The sequence below is a fragment of the Alosa sapidissima genome, chromosome 9 (genome assembly GCF_018492685.1).
Source record: "Alosa sapidissima isolate fAloSap1 chromosome 9, fAloSap1.pri, whole genome shotgun sequence".
In the NCBI taxonomy this organism is placed as follows: Eukaryota; Metazoa; Chordata; class Actinopteri; order Clupeiformes; family Clupeidae; genus Alosa; species Alosa sapidissima.
The window spans coordinates 31,212,914-31,232,171 of record NC_055965.1 but is presented as its reverse complement, the minus strand read 5'-3'; the positions used below and the strand labels follow the sequence as shown (position 1 = coordinate 31,232,171).

At 39.7% G+C, this 19,258-nt stretch overlaps 3 protein-coding genes across 10 annotated transcripts in view; all 3 read right to left on the bottom strand.

The window, feature by feature from the left end:
* Window positions 1-15,667, bottom strand: part of LOC121718840 (zinc finger protein 501-like) — a 31,827-nt gene extending 16,160 nt beyond the window's left edge. Inside the window, exons 1-4 of one of the 5 annotated variants that reach the window (XM_042104164.1) lie at window positions 15,248-15,593; window positions 14,849-15,140; window positions 1,743-2,008; window positions 254-945 (exon numbers count right to left, since the gene is read on the bottom strand). In XM_042104164.1, coding sequence (XP_041960098.1) covers window positions 254-945; window positions 1,743-2,008; window positions 14,849-15,104 — 1,214 coding nt within the window. In that variant the 5' untranslated portion in view covers window positions 15,105-15,140; window positions 15,248-15,593. Of the gene's footprint in view, window positions 1-253; window positions 946-1,742; window positions 2,009-14,848 lie in introns of all 5 variants that reach the window. The other 4 variants (XM_042104163.1, XM_042104165.1, XM_042104167.1 and 1 more) reach the window with 4 other exon arrangements.
* Window positions 1-18,071, bottom strand: part of LOC121718907 (zinc finger protein 501-like) — a 44,547-nt gene extending 26,476 nt beyond the window's left edge. For both annotated transcript variants that reach the window (XM_042104341.1, XM_042104342.1), the window contains exon 1: window positions 17,669-18,071. The gene's annotated coding sequence lies outside the window, so the exon portion shown is untranslated. The remainder of the gene's footprint in view (window positions 1-17,668) is intronic.
* The window catches only part of LOC121718806 (NACHT, LRR and PYD domains-containing protein 3-like), an 849,641-nt gene that overhangs the window by 147,764 nt on the left and 682,619 nt on the right, over window positions 1-19,258 (bottom strand). The window lies entirely within an intron of this gene.

Sequence of the window (19,258 nt, the reverse complement as noted above, 5' to 3'; positions counted from 1 at the left end):
TCAGTATAATACATGACTTTTTGGTGGTTAAAAAACGCCGTCCCAGTATTTTATCATGACGTCTGAGCCAAAGACATGATACATGCTTTTTAGTATCTCATGCTGCAAACAAGTTTGGAGGGAAAACAAATGAGTTTTGTATCACACCTGCCTGAATCTTGCAAAAAGAGACAATATAACCAAGCATAGCTCAACTGCAGGCATAATCTAGCCTGATACTAAAAATGTTCATTAACAAACTAAAATAATTCACCTTTGTTCGTCGATAATCCCAGAGTCTTCATCCCTCTCCTCTGATTCGTCAGAGCTGTTGGAGTCACTTTGTTCATTTTGAAATGCTACAACCGCATTGCTTCCGTTATCAGTTATGACAGTTAAGATCTTGTGTTTTGGTATTCCGTTATCAGTTATGACTGTTAAGATCTTGTGTTTTGGTATTCCCCAATCCTCCGTGCATTTGTAAACAGAAGTCTTTACACACTCTGCAGTGTGCGGGTGGGAGATCCGGTCAAGTCTTAACAATACGTGCCTTGCTTTGTTTTCCTCTGTGCAAAAGTAACACGCACTAATTGCAAGAAATGACGCCGTAAGGCCTCTTTTGGTCCATATAGCCAGTCCAATTGTTATTCTGCGTACTGTGGCGAGCTGTTCTTTAAGTTTCTGTTTTTCATCACTGTACATCTTTTCGATCAAGTTGTTAATTCTTGTTTTCTTGGGCAAGGTAATCTTCTTATCCAGGGCCTCCAACATATGGACGAAATCTTCGTCCTCAACTAGACGGGCAGGTAGGCCGCAGCGTCCAATCCACCGAGCGATCGCTTTTTCTTTGGCATCTTGTTCAGACGAACTTGGTTTGTGTTTAGATGTCGAGGAGAATGCCGCTGTGATAAGGGACTGTGTCCGTTTTCCACTAGGTTGTTCTTTATGAGGAGTCTTTTCTGGGATCTGTTAGGGAAAAAAATTATTGATACAATTACTCAATATACAAATATCAAGTCATACAGATTTAATTAAATGTAAGCTTATCTAAGCATTACTTATTACCATTGCAATACAGGATATCAACGTTTTCGAGATTTAAACTGATAACAAAATACAATTTGCCTATTATATTGACCCTAGACCTAGTGTCATCAGACTTCATTTATGAAATGCCACCATGCATAATTTTCATGGCATTGTATACTATGAGCATATATAAACATGATTTATTAGGTTAAAGTTGTCTTATCATTACAACACAATGCTGTCAATAGTTGCATGCTATGTTGTCATGACAGAAGTTTGTGTGTTCGTTTTGAGCTTTCCTGCCTATTTGAACGCAATGCTATTGATGAAGTCTCTAACTGCCTATCATGATACATAACGTATTCCTGTCGTTATATCACGCGACATCAATTTTTAATATTTTTTGTTGGACAACGTAGTTAAAGGTGGGAGGCATGTGCTGTCTAGCTAAACTGCCTTCTAAGCTATGATGCTCAATGAGAAACCCTGCATGTTTAACTTAAAGTTTTTAAGTTAGTGACCTGAAGTGAGCTAATACATTAAAACCAGCCAATGTTAACCTGACTTGGCTAGTAACTTTTGAGTGTGTAAAAACCCGCATTACTGACAGGTTATTGGCTTACAAGCATATTTGCCATTTAAGTTGTCAGAGCCAACTGCCCAATAACATTGCTTATAGTATATAGTGGTCTTGGTTATAGTAGGACAATTGGTCACAGCAGTAGCTAACTCACCGAAGCAAAAAGATCAGGGTGGTGTGCCTTCAGGTGCCTCTTCAGATTGGTAGTGTTCTTTCCACTTAATTTAAATCCACAAGGCATGTCTCCATCTTCTTTCATTACATTGCATGTAGTGTTCCGTTGAGCTGCATCGTAATTAAAATGTACCCACACGTCTAGGCGTCTCTTTCGCCCAAGAGCAAGGGAGGCAGCTTGCAATGCGGATAACGACATGTCGCCATTCTCTTGCATATGGCTGTCATTCGATTCTGCACACGTCCCTGGAACCAATGACAGCAGGAATGCATTGTTTAATTATTTTGAGAGACAAACTAAATGTATTTTCAACGTACGACAGTCACAGGTCTGACACACATTTAAGTCTTGTCTCGTCTCGTTAACGAAAACAAAAAAATATATTTAGTCACACTTTCGTTATCAAAGATCTATTTTTAGCTCGTCAACATCTCGTTTTAGTCATGGAAAAAAGGTTATTGAAAATGTGTCATCATGCTTTATGTTAACGACATTAACACTGATCATCATGAACATGATTCCATCAGACAGCCACCACCTTAACTAAAAAAATAACACTGTATTTTTTAAGTCAGTACTTTTATTCTAGTTTGGCAATGTGTGCACATTTGCCATGTCCACTTCCAAGTGGGTGTAAACATGTTTTTTTAACATTTGTATATTATTTTCTTTTCGATATAGATATCTGTAGAAAAGCTTTTCCCAACTTGGACACACGTATATGGCTCAGTATTTGTAAGCTTATGACGAGTATTTGTTTATTTGTAAACATCTCTACATAAAATGTAATCAGGCTGGAGGAGGGAACACACACGGTTCCCTCCAGAGGAACGGTTCGGACCAGAAGCACTCCTGAACGGTTTTGTGCAGAGCTAAAAATGCAACTGTGTATGACGGAGGACAGATGTAGGTTTCTAGTGACAAAATATTAGCTATCAGTATGGTACGATGTCTTTGAAAATGACTTTTAATTACAAAGTGTTTCCCTAACAAAAACGCTGTTGCTAAAAGTTAGACATGTACATTTCGCCACCGCGTCTGTTGTAGAAGATATTAACAGTGCAATAACTTTAACAAAACAACCAGAAAACAACATTTAGGCAATTGTGGAGAAGGATTGTTCAGGTGTTCTTCCTACAGGATTCACCCCCTGTTATCGGTTGAAACACGCCCCGTAATCACATCTCAATGGAGCAGTTATCAGACTCATACTCTGACTAGAATTTGAGTGTCAGGCTATAGCTGTAGGGGAACTCAGAGAACTTCTTCTTTAGTGCTGCTGTAATGGGAGCCTGGCAGTAGAATGGCAGACTGTGGTATCTCCCCCTAGTGGCGTGGATGTGAAAATGCTAGTTCTCAAGTAAGTTCCTGTCAATCCATGCTCAGTGTGTGAAAGACAGAACACAGACAGATGCTCTACATCAAACGATTAAGTATTATCCGATGAGGAAATATTTAACTTCAAAAAGACCAATAAACTAATTCCAAACGCATAATTTTAAACACAACCCCATATGAATAATAATAATAAAAAACACTGATGAATAAATCTGTTTATACATTTCAGTTTCAATTTAATGTCAATATTTTGTCATGACAGATTTTCTTTGCAAATACAGGAAATACTATTACATGCCAGTATGCAAATTCACAAAAACATTGTCTGGCATACTGCTACTGATGTAGTGATCTAGTTGGGAAAAGTGTGTACTTTTGTCATGTCTACTTCCCAGTGTGTACTTTTGTCATGTCTACTTCCAAGTGTGTACTTTTGTCATGTCTACTTAGTGTGTACTTCTGTCATGTCTACTTCCCAGTGTGTACTTTTGTCAGGTCTACTTCCCAGTGGGTGTAAACATGCTTTGTAAGACTTGATATCTGTAAAAAAGCTTTCCCACACTGGACACATGTATAAGGCCTCTCTCCAGTATGTGTAAGCATGTGGCGTTTAAGATATTCGGATCTTGCAAATGCCTTTTCACAGTGGGTACATTTATGAGGCTTCTCTCCAGTGTGTATTAGCATGTGTAATTTAAGATTCGAAATTTGTGTAAAATCTTTTCCACACTGGACACATTTATGAGGCTTCTCTCCAGTGTGTGTTAACATATGGGTTTTAAGAGCTGAAATTTGTGAAAAACCTTTTCCACACAGGACACACTTATGAGGCTTCTCTCCAGTATGTGTGAACATGTGGCGTTTAAGATATGCAGATCTCGTAAATGTTTTTTCACAACTGGTACATTTGTGAGGCTTCTCTTCAGAATGAGTTAGAATATGATTTTGAAGAATGTAAAGTCGTTTAAAAGCTCTTCCACACTGTTGACATTCATGAGGCTTCTCTTCAGTGTGTACTAGCATGTGGGATTTAAAGGTCTCATTCACCGAGAAACCGTTTAATACTTGTTCCTTTCGAAATACTATAGCTCACTCCAAGTTGCATATGCATGCTGCACGTGAAAATGATCTTCTACCCCCATTGCCCGCATTAGCCAATGAAAGAAAATACACGGAAAAACAAGCGAATCAGAAAAAGCCCTTCCCTGTGACGCCGCAGGGAAAACAATTATTCATGGCCTAGCCCACCTTGGCTTGTGACCGCCCACAGGAAGACAGGAATATTTTGGCCAGGAGATGGTCTCTCTGCAGCTAGTAGGAGCTAACAGCAAGTTGTTAACATGGCGGAGCAAATTCGTGCCTGTGTTATTTGTGGCAATAACACATCAATGTTGCATGTCTTGCCTTAGAAAGAAGAGTTGAGGAAGAAATGGTTGGAATTTATCGTTGGAACACCACCACCGAAGTATAGTGCAACATTAGTTCTGTGTTCCAATAATTTCGACCACACTCACTGTGCCTGCCTACAGTTAGAAAGTGGTTTTGCATCGATGTTCTGAAAACCTGGACCTGTACGTCACGACGATCGACCACCAGCTCACAGGCTGTAAGTACAAACAAACTTTTCCACCTAACGACTGTTACAAAATAGCATGTTCATATTCTTCGTTAGCATGCATGAAAAGGGCACAAGCTAGGCTTAGGCTAGCCTATATTACAGGGAGCTACACCAGGCACGTAACTGAAGTGTTCTGTTCGCGACGTGTAAAATCAGAGAATGTCTAATAGGAAGGGCTCTGGTAAAATCCATTAGAGCAATGGTCTATTTTTTTGAACGTAGCCTACAGGCCACGCGCCAGGTGTAGCTACTTCCATTGATTAGACTTATTGGAAGCTAATTGTTGCAGAAGACGCAACGCGAACGGAATGCTTCAGTTACGTGCCTGGTGTAGCTACACTCATAAGAAACTGTATGACCACACTACCCAGAGATTTAGCTTGTTGAACCTATAATCTTCTAACCTAAGCGTTAAACCACAAATAATAATATTGGCAACAATATCTTATGCTCAACTAAGGACTGGTATTGTTCTAGTCTAAACAGGGAAAATCATCAATACCCGTGCACTATAAGGCTAAGTTGCAATCACTAGAGCCCAGGTATTTACACTTCAGTCTAATTTATGTCTTCTTGCCATTATTACATTGGCCTTTGTAGGCCTACAATGATGTTTTGTTTGATTACTTGCTGTTTACTTAGTGTTTTGTATGTCTTCCAGAGCACATCCTCATGTCAGGCTACACAGCTTTCTAGCCTACTTTAGGTCATCACGTTAGAAGCAAAAGTTTGTGATCTAACTTTTATTGTTGTGTTAGTTAGTTTCTAGAAGTCTTTTTCTAGTAGGCTAATACAGGTTCTTATGTGCTCGTCAATGTTTGGGAAAGTCAATTCATGGATTTCTTCAGGTCACTTTCCACAGGTGTATAAAATCAAGCACCTCGATTATGAATGTAGACTGCATGGTGCTTGATTAATACACCTGTGTAAATGGACCTGATGAAACCCATGAATTGCATAACAGATAGAATTGATATTACCGAATGTCTTCTTGTGGGTGTGCTACTTAGTAAATCATACACCTTACCACAGTCACTAAAATATTTTTGTTTCCATTGTGCCAGTACAGTTTTGTTTGAGATAGTGAATGTCCTGTGTACTATTAGTATCTTGTAACTTGACAGTAATACACATTTATTTACTTTAGGTACCCAAACAGAATACTTCATGAAAAGTATGAGTATTGATACAAGCACTTCGGATACACCATGGGCATGGGGGCCTGCTACCTCTACTGCCATCAAGCCTGTTCATCCAAGGCCAGCTAGAAGACCTCGGGTTGATCAAGAGGAGGAGGATGAAAGCGACATCTCCACAATAACACCTGATGGCTCCACCTATGGCCCAGCGCAATCAAAGAGCAATGTAATAGAATCATCACAGCCAACGAATGTGTTTTGTGTGTTGTCCCTTCGGATCCCCAGGACAATACAAGCCGAAACAGCAACTCAGACCTTTTTCCCTAAATAATCCCAGCACCATCTTACAAAGGATCTGTAGGCCAGATGTCTGCATCGTCTGGCAAAAAGAGGACATTGTTAATTCTGTGCATAGTTTGAATGTTCTTGTTTTGTGTTTGCATTATTTTAATAGACTGCAATATTACTATTTGTCAGTGTTTCACGGACCACCTAGCAAAAAAAAACAGTAGACCTACTTCAACAGTATATTACACAATAGGCCTTCTCACTGAACCACCTTGCTTGTTGTCTTTGCACCTTGCTTATGGTGTCAGAGGATTCATATGATTTAAACTGGCATAGGTTACATCAGTGTTGCAGAACTGTTTGGATTTACATACAAGTTGGTTCAATATTGCAAACAACTCCTCTATTATTTTACCACATCTACTTGTGGAACACTTGAGATAGCTTGCGGACCACACTTTGAGTACTGCTGTATGTAAATATAATAAAGTTATTTATTGAAAATTGACCTGTTTTGTATATTTGTTTTAGGAGTTTCATCAGTTTTTGTCCCTTTTAAGCTAAAGGTTTATCTTACCTTTCATATCTTCTGTCTCACAGAGGGCCATAGTTGTCATAGTCGAATGTTTAGTGCATTTTGAAGGGAGTACATTATGCTAAAGCAGACCGGTTCTAATCCTGGGTACAGGATCATACAGACAACAGGGGTACTGGTGTTGCCCATTTTTCTAACCACATGAGCAATCCCCTTACGAAAAAGTAGTATAGGAATCTTATAGTATTTGGGACAAAATATTATAGTAATCTTATAGGAATAATTGGGACATACAGTACTGTAAAAGTACTACTAATAACTATAATATCCTGTAACCGCTATAGTTTTTCTATAGTAGTCTTATAGTACCTATAGTATGTCCAAATACTATAGTATTCCTATAAGATTACTGTAATATTTAGTCCCAAAATACTATAGTAGGCTACTTTTTCTGTCATACGTGACAGAAAACAACTTGAGTAGGCTAACCTCTGCCATTGTCAGGCTATCAAAGCCATAGTTCTCATTACCGGAGAAGTCTTGCAGCACACATCCTCTGCTTCTGTAGGCATTCTGGTACAATTCCAGCAAAATATAGCTAGGTAGGCGTGTTTGCATTTAGATCTATATATATATTGGGCTATGACCAAGTGGTCTTTCAATGATAGTATCATGGAATTCAAACCATAACTATCTAGCTATTCCGATAGCATTAGCAGGCTAGGTCAGTGGCTGAACTGCATTTAGGGTGCTTACCTGTGTTGTGAAGTAAAATATCTACTAGGAAGATTGCAAACACTTTTGACTGTGTAAAGAAATAGGTCTTTATTTTAAAACGTTTCCAACTGTTTATTACTTGAAAGCAAGATGACGATTGTCACAAACGTTTACCTCTTTTAGGAGAAATTTTAAGCTGACAGGCAATTGTTACCATTCTATTAAACCAACGTTCACCGACAAACGATCAGGAAGCGGTTCTTCTTCCTACTCGAATATTAGGATCAAACCCATGAAGTTGTATCTCCGAAGACATTTTGTGCAACAGTTTTGACTCGAGTTTTAGCCAGGTTTTAGCACTGTAAAGTTGAATACGGAGCATAGCACAGGCAGAATCGGATGAGGATGCACTGGAGGAAGCGTCACAGTACTGTTAGCCAATCAGAGGTGAATTCATTAGCATGTCATTAATATTCATGACTAGAGGCGAAATCCAGTTGTTCCTCCCCGCCCACCTTCCCCACCAAACTAGAACAGCATGAAACAGACGCAGGACAGCATTTTTTTCACCAAAACCGGCTCACAGGGCATTCATCAATACTACAGACCACTGCAAAATTAATGAAAAAACGATGAGATGAGACCTTTAAGATTTGAAATGTGTGAAAATGCTTTTCCACACTGGACACATTTATGAGGCTTCTCTCCAGTGTGAGTTAAAATATGAGTTTGAAGAACTGAAAGTACCCTAAACGTTCTTCCACACCATTTGCATTTATGAGGCCTCTCTCCAGTGTGTATTAGCATATGGCATTGAAGATTTCGAATTACTGAAAAAGCTTTCCCACACTGGACATATTTATGAGGCTTCTTTCCAGAGTGAAGTCGCAAATGGGTTTTAAGATTTGAAAGTTGTGAAAAGGCTTTTCCACACTGGACACATGTGTGTGGTTTCTCTCTCTTCTGTGTGTTAACATATGATTTTTAAGGTTAGAATGTTGTGGAAAACTTTTTCCACAAAGGTCACATTGATAAGTCTTTCTACGTGTATTCAGCTTTCGTTTAACTCTAACATGTGTTAGCTGGTGTCTCTTGAGATCAGTCAGGGTTTTGAAACTCTTCCTGCAGACTGTGCAGTGGTGCAGTCTTCCTTTGAGGTGCAGGGTGAGTTCATCACTCTCTCCATGAATCTTCTGTCGTGTTACATGTGGGTGTTCAGACACACCTGGAAGAGTTACCATATGGACTTAACTTGGGGTTCACAATACAGGATTTTCAAATCAGGTGGCATCACACAAATGAAGATAACCTCAACCTATACTCTTTTTGTACAATCAGAAACACAAACATATAAACTTCAAATTGCCCAAATGGAATGTTTTCAGGTGCGGAAGATGGCAGCTATTCACATGCAGTACAGTGTTGCGATCTGTATTTTTTCCAAAAAAATTGTAGTGTGTAACTGCCCAAAAGGTGATTTCACAATTTTGAGATCTAAAAAGTTTATTTCTCTGTGGTCGTACTGTAAAGTGTCACTAGTACAATTAGGAAAAATAAACAGTAAGTTTGCGTCTGAACGCCTGGTCGGGAGTGGCTTGACAAGGCTGGCGTTATTTATTATCATCCAAGGGGTGTGCTAACTAGGGCTGGGCGATATGGCTGAAAACTGTATCACGATATAAGTATTTCATATCAGTCGATATCGATAATTATTGATTAAAAAAAAAAAAAAATCTATTTCAGATAAGGACCAGAAGGAAAAAAGTTCAATTTAAACACTTTTATTTTAAACTTAACCTTCCTCTGATTTTAATCACTTCAGTTATCAATTAAAGCAAACAGAGAAAAGAAATAGCAACACAATCATGAAAAACACTTAAATAAATAAATGTGCAGTGCGCATAAGTCTGAATGAAAAGCAGCACTGGTTGAAGCCTGGGAATATTGTAAACAAAGTAGCTTAATTTGCTAGTTTATCATAGTCTACTGGTTAGACTGTTCAGTTTCCCCACGTGTGTTTAAGTTTCAAATTAATACCTTTTCTTCTTGGGACAGGCCCTTTTGAGTCTTGGAAAGTACTATTCCATTTGCATCGGGATTGAGATTATTAGAATTTAGCAGTCAATTTCAATCCAACAGTTTTGAACGAATTCGTGCAGCTTGCTAATGATGCTAACCGGATTTAATAGCAATTTAGCCAGTTGTCTTGCACGATTGTGAATGTTTGGATTACGTGCATGCTGAGGAGGGATAGTCGGGGACGCCTCGAGGGACGCCTGTTGGGAGAGAAAGAGAGAGTGAGAGAAATAGAGAGAGTGTGTGCACGTAAGGACTCATTGAGAGTCTGTGTTGAGGTAGGCCTACTTCTATCCCTACTCTGGTAGAGTTGCACATACTAGCTACAATGCAAGATATATTTAGCCTGTTTATTTATGGACAACGTAAGGAGGTGTGTGTTGCTTTTAATTATCGAATGTTCTATCGAACGTATTTTTATTGATATCGCTTACATGTCTATTGCGATACATATCGCTATCGTTTTATCACCCAGCCATAGTGCTAACTCATACTTCCAGGTTGCTTTGCATGGAGGTGATACTTCAGACTTGAACACCAATGGTAAGGGAATTCCTTACTCTACAAATCGCAGAGAATGATGCTCATGTCCACAGTTCAATCTGGGAGTTTTTTTTTTTTTTTTAAACGTAGGCTAAAGCAGTGGACCTGGTAATAAATACGAGTAAATTAGCCTACATTTTGCAAATATTTGACTGACACTCACTGGCTCACTGTCGCTTCAAGCACATCCTGATGCTGCACACATTTTGTTTTTTTTTTTGCTGTTGAAAACAGCTGTGATAAATCAGTCGAGGCAAGCAAGCATGCTGTTTAACTGTAATGTTAGTCATCAGATATTCCGGAGAGTTCATTGATGTGTGATTGTATTGTCACCGAAGTAATAAATAACATCTGGTATTTAGGTGGAATTGTTTCCGTGTCATACAAGATTAAGTTACAGGTTAAGAACATGGTGTCAAGTGTTCTTACTAGCAGTAGACTATTACACTAAATTGGAGAAATGAGGGGCTAAACTGTCCCAGTTAAGGGGCTAACCAGTTCCAGCTCAGGAATATCAATGCAGAGGTGTTTTTAGCCTACATATTTATGTTTTTACAAGCAAACTTTTAGCATGGTGTAATAAGATGGATGTGATGCTATATGGGCCTCATGCGAATGAAAAAAAAAAAAACTTGTCATTATATAGTTCGGAACACAACGTGAAAAAAGAAAAGTTTTCACATTTTCCTTTCCATTTTGTGTGTGTGTGTCCCAGCATGTTACACACACACACACACACACACACACACACACACACACACACACACACACACACACACGTACACTTCACTGTCGTAGCTAGTTACAAGTTATGAGGAATATGGTGTCATGTAAGTTAAGTGTTCTGACTAGCTGTAGGCACTAAATTGGAGAGCCGAGAAAACTGAGCAGGACAGTCTGGGATGTTTACCCATCTGGAAAAGTATAATGTGATAATACTTGCCTAGCCTATGTTTCTTATGTCAGCCTTTATATCAAGGGGAAATCATTTGTGTTTTTATGTCCTGTGTATGTTGTACTGCAGTGTTTCTCAAAGTGTGGTCCGGGGACCACTGGTGGTCCGCAATCTATCCCAAGTGGTCCGTGAGCAGACGTGGTAAAATATAATATAGATTGTTTGCAATTATTGTACCAACTTGTATGTAAATCTAAACTGCCTATGTAAGCTAGTTTAAATCATATGAATCCTCTGACACAATAAGCAAGTAAGATTGTTCAGTGAGTAGGCCTATTGTGTAATATACTGTTGAAGTAGGTCTACTGTTTGTTTTTAGTTAGGTGGTCCATGAGTTTTTTTTATTGGTTAAGTGGTCCTTGGTCTGAAAAAGTTTGAGAAACACTGTTGTACTGCAATGTCCTGTCTACTGTATTGTCCAGTCCAACCGAGGACACTCAAAAATGAGATGCCACATCTCAAGAGGTATTCCCCTGACCACATTTTTCCTACTGGTCGGAGATCAAACCAATCGCAAGTCCCTCCAGTCCATATTGCAACGCACTTTGGCTACTAATCGGCAGGGGTGGGTAGAGTACTGAAAATCTATACTCAAGTAAATGTTTCGGTTTAGCATGGAACACTTAATGTAAAATGAAAAATAAATTAAAACCCTATTGTGGAATGAAACGTAAGACAGTGTGCAATCATTTGGTCTTCACCAAAGTCCTTTTAAGCAAGAAGTCCCTCCACTCGGTGGCCATACTGCAATGCACTTTGGGCACTTATCGGGCATCTATTTTGGGCAGAACTGCGTGTGCACAAGGCTTCACAACACCAACCTCGCTCCAGCTGAGAGACCACACCACATGATTGGCACAATGCATTCCCACGTCAACTTTTGGCTGTGGAAAGGTCTGGACATGTGTAGACAACTGCCATATTGGCCTTACAAACTAACCCCATGCATTTCTATGGAGGATGTTTTGAGTGCTGTGTCTCCTTATTAACCCTTAAAGGTGTAGATTTTTGAACATTCTAAGTTCCGCAACAATTGAAGGTTCTAAAATTCTATGTTGAATTCAATGAACCCAGATATTCTTTAGAACGTTCATTTCTCAACATTCCAGTCACACCGGTGTGACTGTACTCCTTAAAGTCTTTGGCCCAGCTTCCTAACCACTAGGCTACCAACGGCATATTCAGACAAAGCACTACAAAGGAGTACATACTAGCGAGAAGTGATATGTTGAAAAAAGTCTCTGCCGAGATGCGATCAAATTAAAGGTGCTTTACAGCAACACCAAAGAACTTTTCCTCTGTCGCACAAACACTATTTGTTTATCCAGCACCGGCTTCGCAAATAACGATGTCCCCAGAAAAGGTAGAATATGTTGCATGATTTTATGAAAGTACAATGTATTGCGACATCAGATGCAAGTCAAATTTGTAGTTTCTTATGTCTCATTCCATCGAACTACAAATCCGCTACCCGATCTGGCAAACTTGCATAGTGCGGTTATAGCTGATAGAGGGCCGCGAAGCGAATGCAGAAGTGCAGTTCACCCTGTTACGAGTTGATGAACCAAACCACTGAAACAATTTTGGAAACATTATTTTAAAGGTACAAAAAAAATGGTTTCTTCGCTAAAACATTTTTGTCACATACAGCAAACATCACTTCACCATCCACAAGGTGCCTTTGCCCCAAAAACACTGTAAAAAAAAAAAAAAAAAAAACAGTCTCTGTGGGCAGCCATGCTCCAAAAATGGCAACAACAACAACCTGGTCCAGCCTGGAAACATAAACTGTTCCAGAGGGAGTAGCGTGCTAGCTCTCTTTTGTTTGGACGTCAACAAAAGTGACGTTACCCAACATCGCTTAGAGCAGGGGTCCCCAACCTTTTATGTACCATGGACCGGTTTGGACTGGACCTATTTTTTTTTTCACGGACCAGCGGGGGGGTGGGGGTTCCATGTTCCATATGTGCATTACTTGTAAAGAACTAGCTCCAGTTATGTATGAACAGTGAAGGTAACGATCTCTTGTGAAAAACGTGAACTTGAAGAAGTGAAAATTGAACAATATGAACTATTATATTACTATTATAATATTGAACAACTTGAAGCTACATCTATAAGTGTGAACATGCTTAACAAAATATGGGAACAAAACATGGGAACTAAACGTGCATTACGAATATAATCAGTGGGAGCACTGCTTGTTTCCCTGCAACAAGAAGCTTCCATCTGGGGGTGATGGAACACAGTGGCACCCTCAGTGTGTTTGAAATGTCCAGTCGATTGCGCAATTTGTCTAGTTGCAGTCATTGCCGAAAACCCGGCCTCGCATAGATACGTGGTGGGAAACGTTTTCAGCACTTTTACGGCTATTGCAATTTCGATCAACTGCTCTTCCTCCTGCGCTGACAAGTTAGGACTATTCGGGATATTGACAAATGGGTTGCGGACCCACTCATTGGTTTGCCGTGAATCTTTGAAGGATGGGAAGTAACGCTCAAACTCATTTGAAAGCACAACAAGGTGATTGCGCACCAGCTGCGAGAGAAAGGGCCCTGCCTCAGTCTCTCCCAAAACCCCCACTACTGTTTGGAACATATCAAATACACCCGGTCCACTCGTCGTCCCTACAAATCAAGCTTGGCTTTAAATGCAGCGACTTTATCTGCCAGTTTAAAGACAGTCGTCATTCTCCCCTGGAGTAACAGGTTGAGGTCATTAAGCAACCCGAATGTCACACAGGTAAGCGAGTTGACACCCAGTCCTCATCACTAAAATGTGCAGCTAACGGTGACTTTTTTTCTGCTCTCGCAACTCAAACACTCTGGCCAGTGACCTGCTAAAGATGCTTGTTTTTTGTTGCACATTCTAGCAGTTTAGCTAACTTCAGACAGACAGACGTAAGAAAATAGACCTTGCAAAATGCAAACATGCGTGCAATCAAACAACTGCATATAGGCCTATGCCATGTAAAAACGTGACATTATTGCGAATTAAATTTAGTTTAGTTTGCATGCATTTTTTTTAAACTCATGTCGTAGGCTACGGCCCGGTTAGGAATGTCCTGCGGCCCGGTGGTTGGGGACCGCTGGCTTAGAGCACCTTTAAGCAAGCAGAGATGCAAGTTTGTGACTACTGCCTTCTTGTTTAGCATTTTTTCAGTTTTAAACAGACAATTGACATTTTTTGAAGTAAAAATGTCCACCATAATTTTCTGTTAAATTATATATTTCATGGCACAGATGACGCCATTTCACTGCTTGCTTTTATATCCAAAACAGGCCAGAAGTGTAGTACCATGCCGCCATCTGGTGGCCTGAAATATGTAATGTAGCCTAGGTCCTTATACTTGTATATTTGTTAGAAAAGAAGCGACCTTCGAATAATCTTGTACTTGTCAATTATTCGTGTAATCCATCTGATATATTCTCTTTATTATTTTTAAACTTCGTTCCTTTATAAATTGTGTTGTATCATTAAGGTACGTTTTGGAATGTAATTACTCTGACATTCAACATTAACGTTATACGACCATAATTTTGAGCAATGGGCAGTCTTTTGGGCTGGTATGCTCTACCAAAATGTCGTTTATTAACAAAGTGAAATGGTTGCTGACATAAGTCAGCGGCGTTAGTTTAAGCACACAATTAACGTTTTGTTTACATGTGTTGAATGGAAGTCAATGTAAGCCGTAAATCGGTAAATGGCGGTGACCAAATAATATTTCTCCGGAGAGAGACGGCGATATTGCAAACCCCTCTACGCATACAGTTACGGATTTCCGCACAGATTGGTGACATTAGCATGTACCGTTAAGTTTTTACACGATTAACACATAATTATATTAGTCTGAAAAGGCTTTCTGAAAGGACTTACTTCCCAGCAGATTATCGTGCGCTTGTTTATCATCTTCTTCAATCTTCACTTCAATCTCCGCCACTGTCGGTGTTTCATCTGTTTCCGTTTTACAGTGAAGCTCTACAGATGGCTTTTCTTCTTCTTCATCTGGACATGCAACCATATGACCATATTCCTCCTCTTTCATGTCTTCTTCTTTCACCAGCAGTCCCAGATCAACCCGGAGTGGATCAATCACGTTACAGCCAGAGCTCAATGGCTGTCCGAGATCCATGTTTCCAATGAACCAAAGACGATCACATTAAGTGTCCTATATAGCCAGACCAACACAAATATATATTTTTAAAAAAATGATTTGTTTTCTAGGTCTGTTTTCTTCTTTTTAAAGAAAAGAGCAGTTCGCTATCAACAACTCGCCTAATCGAGGTAGAGGTTATAAACTGCATTCGGCAAATTCCTGCATACAAGGATAGTAGGCAAGGCTAAGTTTCGCTGCTTCGTACACTGTGACCAGCTAGTTTTCAATGTTTTGTCCGATAGGATGTCGAACAAGGAAATATGGGCGCAGAATTAAACATTCTCGAAACAACGTCGCCGAAGCACCAAGGTTTCCGCGGACTCTTTTCAGAAACTTTTCCTGATCTGAGCGTGAATAGTATTCTTCGTGGTTAGCCAACCAACAAACAATACTATGTGTGTGCATTACTGCCACCACCTGGAGTGGAGTGCAAGTATCTGGATGTTGGCTTTGTTGTATGTCGTTCAAACCATAGATATTATAAAGCTATAACCGCATTGGGCTCGAGTTCTATAGGCTAAGTGCACGAAAGGCTCTCTGTGCGCTTGTTCTGATAATTCTGTTTGTGCATGAAGTCTATTTCTGCTATATGGAGTTGTCTCATCTCAGGTGATGTCTTAGAATAAAAGCTATCTTCTTTAACTATATATTGCAAAGAGTAGCTGGAATAGCTCCAATGATGTTATTGTACTTCTATAAATACGGTTAAATCTCATACAGAACTCCTTATGCTGTAGCCTAGCATATTGCACAATCATCCATGAAACAGATTCTTCCATACACAGATTGTTGACAGAGCCAAATGTATCTATTATTCCATACTGATGTGTTGTGTGGTGTGAAATTATGTTTTGTATATTAAATTATGTTTGTATATTAACTTCCAATAAAGAAGGACCTGCTGGTGGAAAGCTCTCTCCTGTGCGTGTTTGTGCGTTGTGAATGTAGTGATTGTGTGTGTCTTGTTGTTGTTTGATTGGGTCTGCAGTGCATTTTGGTTGCTATGAATCCCATATGTGTTTGCTGTGACATCCAACACCTTTTGAGTGTGCTGTTTGTGATGTGCTTCTTGACTCTAATAAAATAATAATCTATTTTTTGTACTGGACCATCAACGAACCTGAGTGCCTCGCTGGAATAAAATAACAAATTAATTGAGTAAGTCCCATCGTGGCGTAGTCTACTTGTCAAGTCCTGTTAGTTGTATTCCACCTGCCACAATTACATTTAATGTAAGTTCAATGTTAAAGGAACAATATGTAAGATTGTGCCCAAAACTGGTACTGCAATCACTTTCAAATTACTGTAGAGCGGTGTATCCCCTCTCCCCTGACTTGAGGTTGCCAACCTGGATGTCGAAACAGTACTGACTTTGTGATTAGTAGATAGGTTGAGGGTGGCGCATCAGGCCAAAATACAACATGACATGACAAAACACAACATCAACATCAGTTGAGGGCTGCAACTTCACTTTTTAAATGACAATATCCTGGCCGGATTTCTGTTTTCAGTAAGTATTTGAAATGAACATGATTTCTTAGTGACATATCAGGGCCATTTTAGGATTAATTGAAATACATTACTTACATACAGTTCCTGTAAGTTTCTTGCGAAACATTTATCACAGCAACTTTCCATTAAACTAACGCCGCTGACTTATGCCAGCAACCATTTCACTTTGATAATAAACTACATTTGGGTACAACATATATAGAGCAGGAATAAGAGAATTTGGCTTAAGCAGTGAGGAGAAATTTTATGCAAAGTGTCAGCATTTGCCCATTGCCTACATTTGTGGTCGTTTAATGTCAGAGTAATTACATTCCAAAACGTACCTTAATAATGATACTCCACAATTTATAAGGGAACAAAGTTTAAAAACAAAAACACAATATATCAGATGGGATTACACGAATAATTGACAAGGAAGTATAAGATTATTCGACGGTCGCTTCTTTTCAAATAAATGTAATGGGCTACATTACATAATTCAGGTCACTAGATGGCGGCATTTCACTGCACTTCCAGCCCTTTTTTTGGATGGAAAAGCAAGTAGTGAAATGGCGTCATCTGGTGGACGTGCAGCGCAATAGCGCCAGGAAATTACAGTAGAATTCTTGTTTTTTTCTTACTAATTATTTGTGTGATCCCTCTGATATATTGCTTTTTTCTTTTTAAACTTTGTTCATTTATAAATTGTGATGTAATATGAAGGTATGTTTTTGAATGTAATTATTCTGACAAGTAAGGGATAACGCCAGAGTAACCTGTTATACATGACTCACGGACAAAGGGGAAATGCAAAACACTCCCCGTCACGCAGCGTCAATTTTCTTCCTATATATATACACGTTGTACGAAAATGTAGTTTCTTAACAAAGTGGAATGGTTGCTGGCAAAGTCAGCGGCGTTAGTTTAACCACATAATTGACGTTTTGTTTACATGTGTTGAATGGAAGTCAATGGGAGCCTGAAATCGGTAAATAGCGGTGACCAAAGATTATTTCTCCGGATAGCGAGATGGCGTTTCTTTAACTTACCAGAATGAAAATGCAGGGAAAACACTCTCATCGACGTCGGGATACTGTGGAAGGTTATGTTTGGTCGTCTTACAGCCGCGATCCAAGTGAGCCGACGACTCTTTGTTATCTCGGATACTTGGTCTCCCTGGTGGCGCCTCCAAGCAGGAAAGCGGTGGTAAATTAATCCATTTTCGATCTTTTCCCCATGGCGATTATGTGTTGCGCTTTTACATCCCACAATACAGCAACGGTTTACCATGGTTGAGATAGTAATGCCAAATTAATCAAATTAAGACACTACTGAGGAAGTATGTCTATTAACAGGGCGCAGTATTCCGAGAAGCAGAACTTGCACAGTATTCCGAGAACAGAACTTGCGTTGTGTTCATTTCCTGTTACAATTTAAACGCTTTACTCGCTAAAACTGTCTTGTTTGTTAAACTACTTTCTTCCGACACATATCAACTAATTTCTCAACTTGCAGGACAAACTGCCGTTACTAGTTCTAAATGGATGGTTGCTACGGCCAAAGGCCAGTCGTTAGTTCTATCTCTCCCGTTGTCAAGCGGGCGTATCCCAAGATTCTGATGAACTTTAGCTTTAAAACATCACTATTTTACTTAGCCTGCTACCATCCATCTAGCTAAAAGCCACCTCCATCATATGCTACCATTTTGCTATGTTCTAAACGTCTGTATTTTACAGCTCGGATGCAATGTGACAATTAGTTTAAACTTCATAACGAGCATCTTTTGCAGCGATTTTTGTGTGAGCATATCAGTGAACCCCCCTGACCACTCGGTGAGTTTCACGTCTTTGTAAACGCAAGTTTAATGCATTTTAGGAAGGATTGTTCCAGTGCACCTATGAAGCCATTGTGGAGGAGGGAGGGGGGGGGGCCCTACCACAGAAACCGAAAATTGTCGGGCCAGCAGCATGTGTCAAATTTTCAATCTTAAAGAAGCCCTATACAACAATTTTAGCAAAAATTACCTTAATTATGCAGGTTGAGAGTCGTTCTGGTGGTTCTACAACACTTTTTGGGTCGTTTGGTGGGTGCTTCATCTCCCCCTAGTGCTTCTCCGCGGAAAAAACGAATATGCAACTTTCTGGTCGCGGACCGAACACATCCGGATGTGACTCGAAAATGTAGTCAGATTGTAGTTTCTAAGAAGACTGCAAAACGGAGTCCAACTTGGCTTTGTTTATGTTGAAATTGTAAGTAAGTAGCCTACCCTTGGGTGAACTTCGTTTTTGTAATGTGGTTTTATAGTCTCTTGAACAATGTGTTTGCTCGACCGTTTTATTGTGAGCCCTGTATGTGTTTAGCTTGGTTTCTTGATGGCTAGCTCGCTAGCTAGTGGGGGTTTAGCGGAGCAGTCACTTGCTACCGAAGCTCCAGGGGGAGCTATGTCGTGAAAAATGTGAGCCGAAATCAGGCGAAAACCCAGAAACAGTGAAGGAATAACCAGACCTGCATAGGGCTTATTTAACCATTCTATTTAATCAGAAACAATCTGAAAACAGGGCTTAAACTTGTCCTTTAAGCAAAAAGAGAACCAGGTAGCCATAGGAACTTTATTTTTAGTTCACAGAGGGCATCATCAT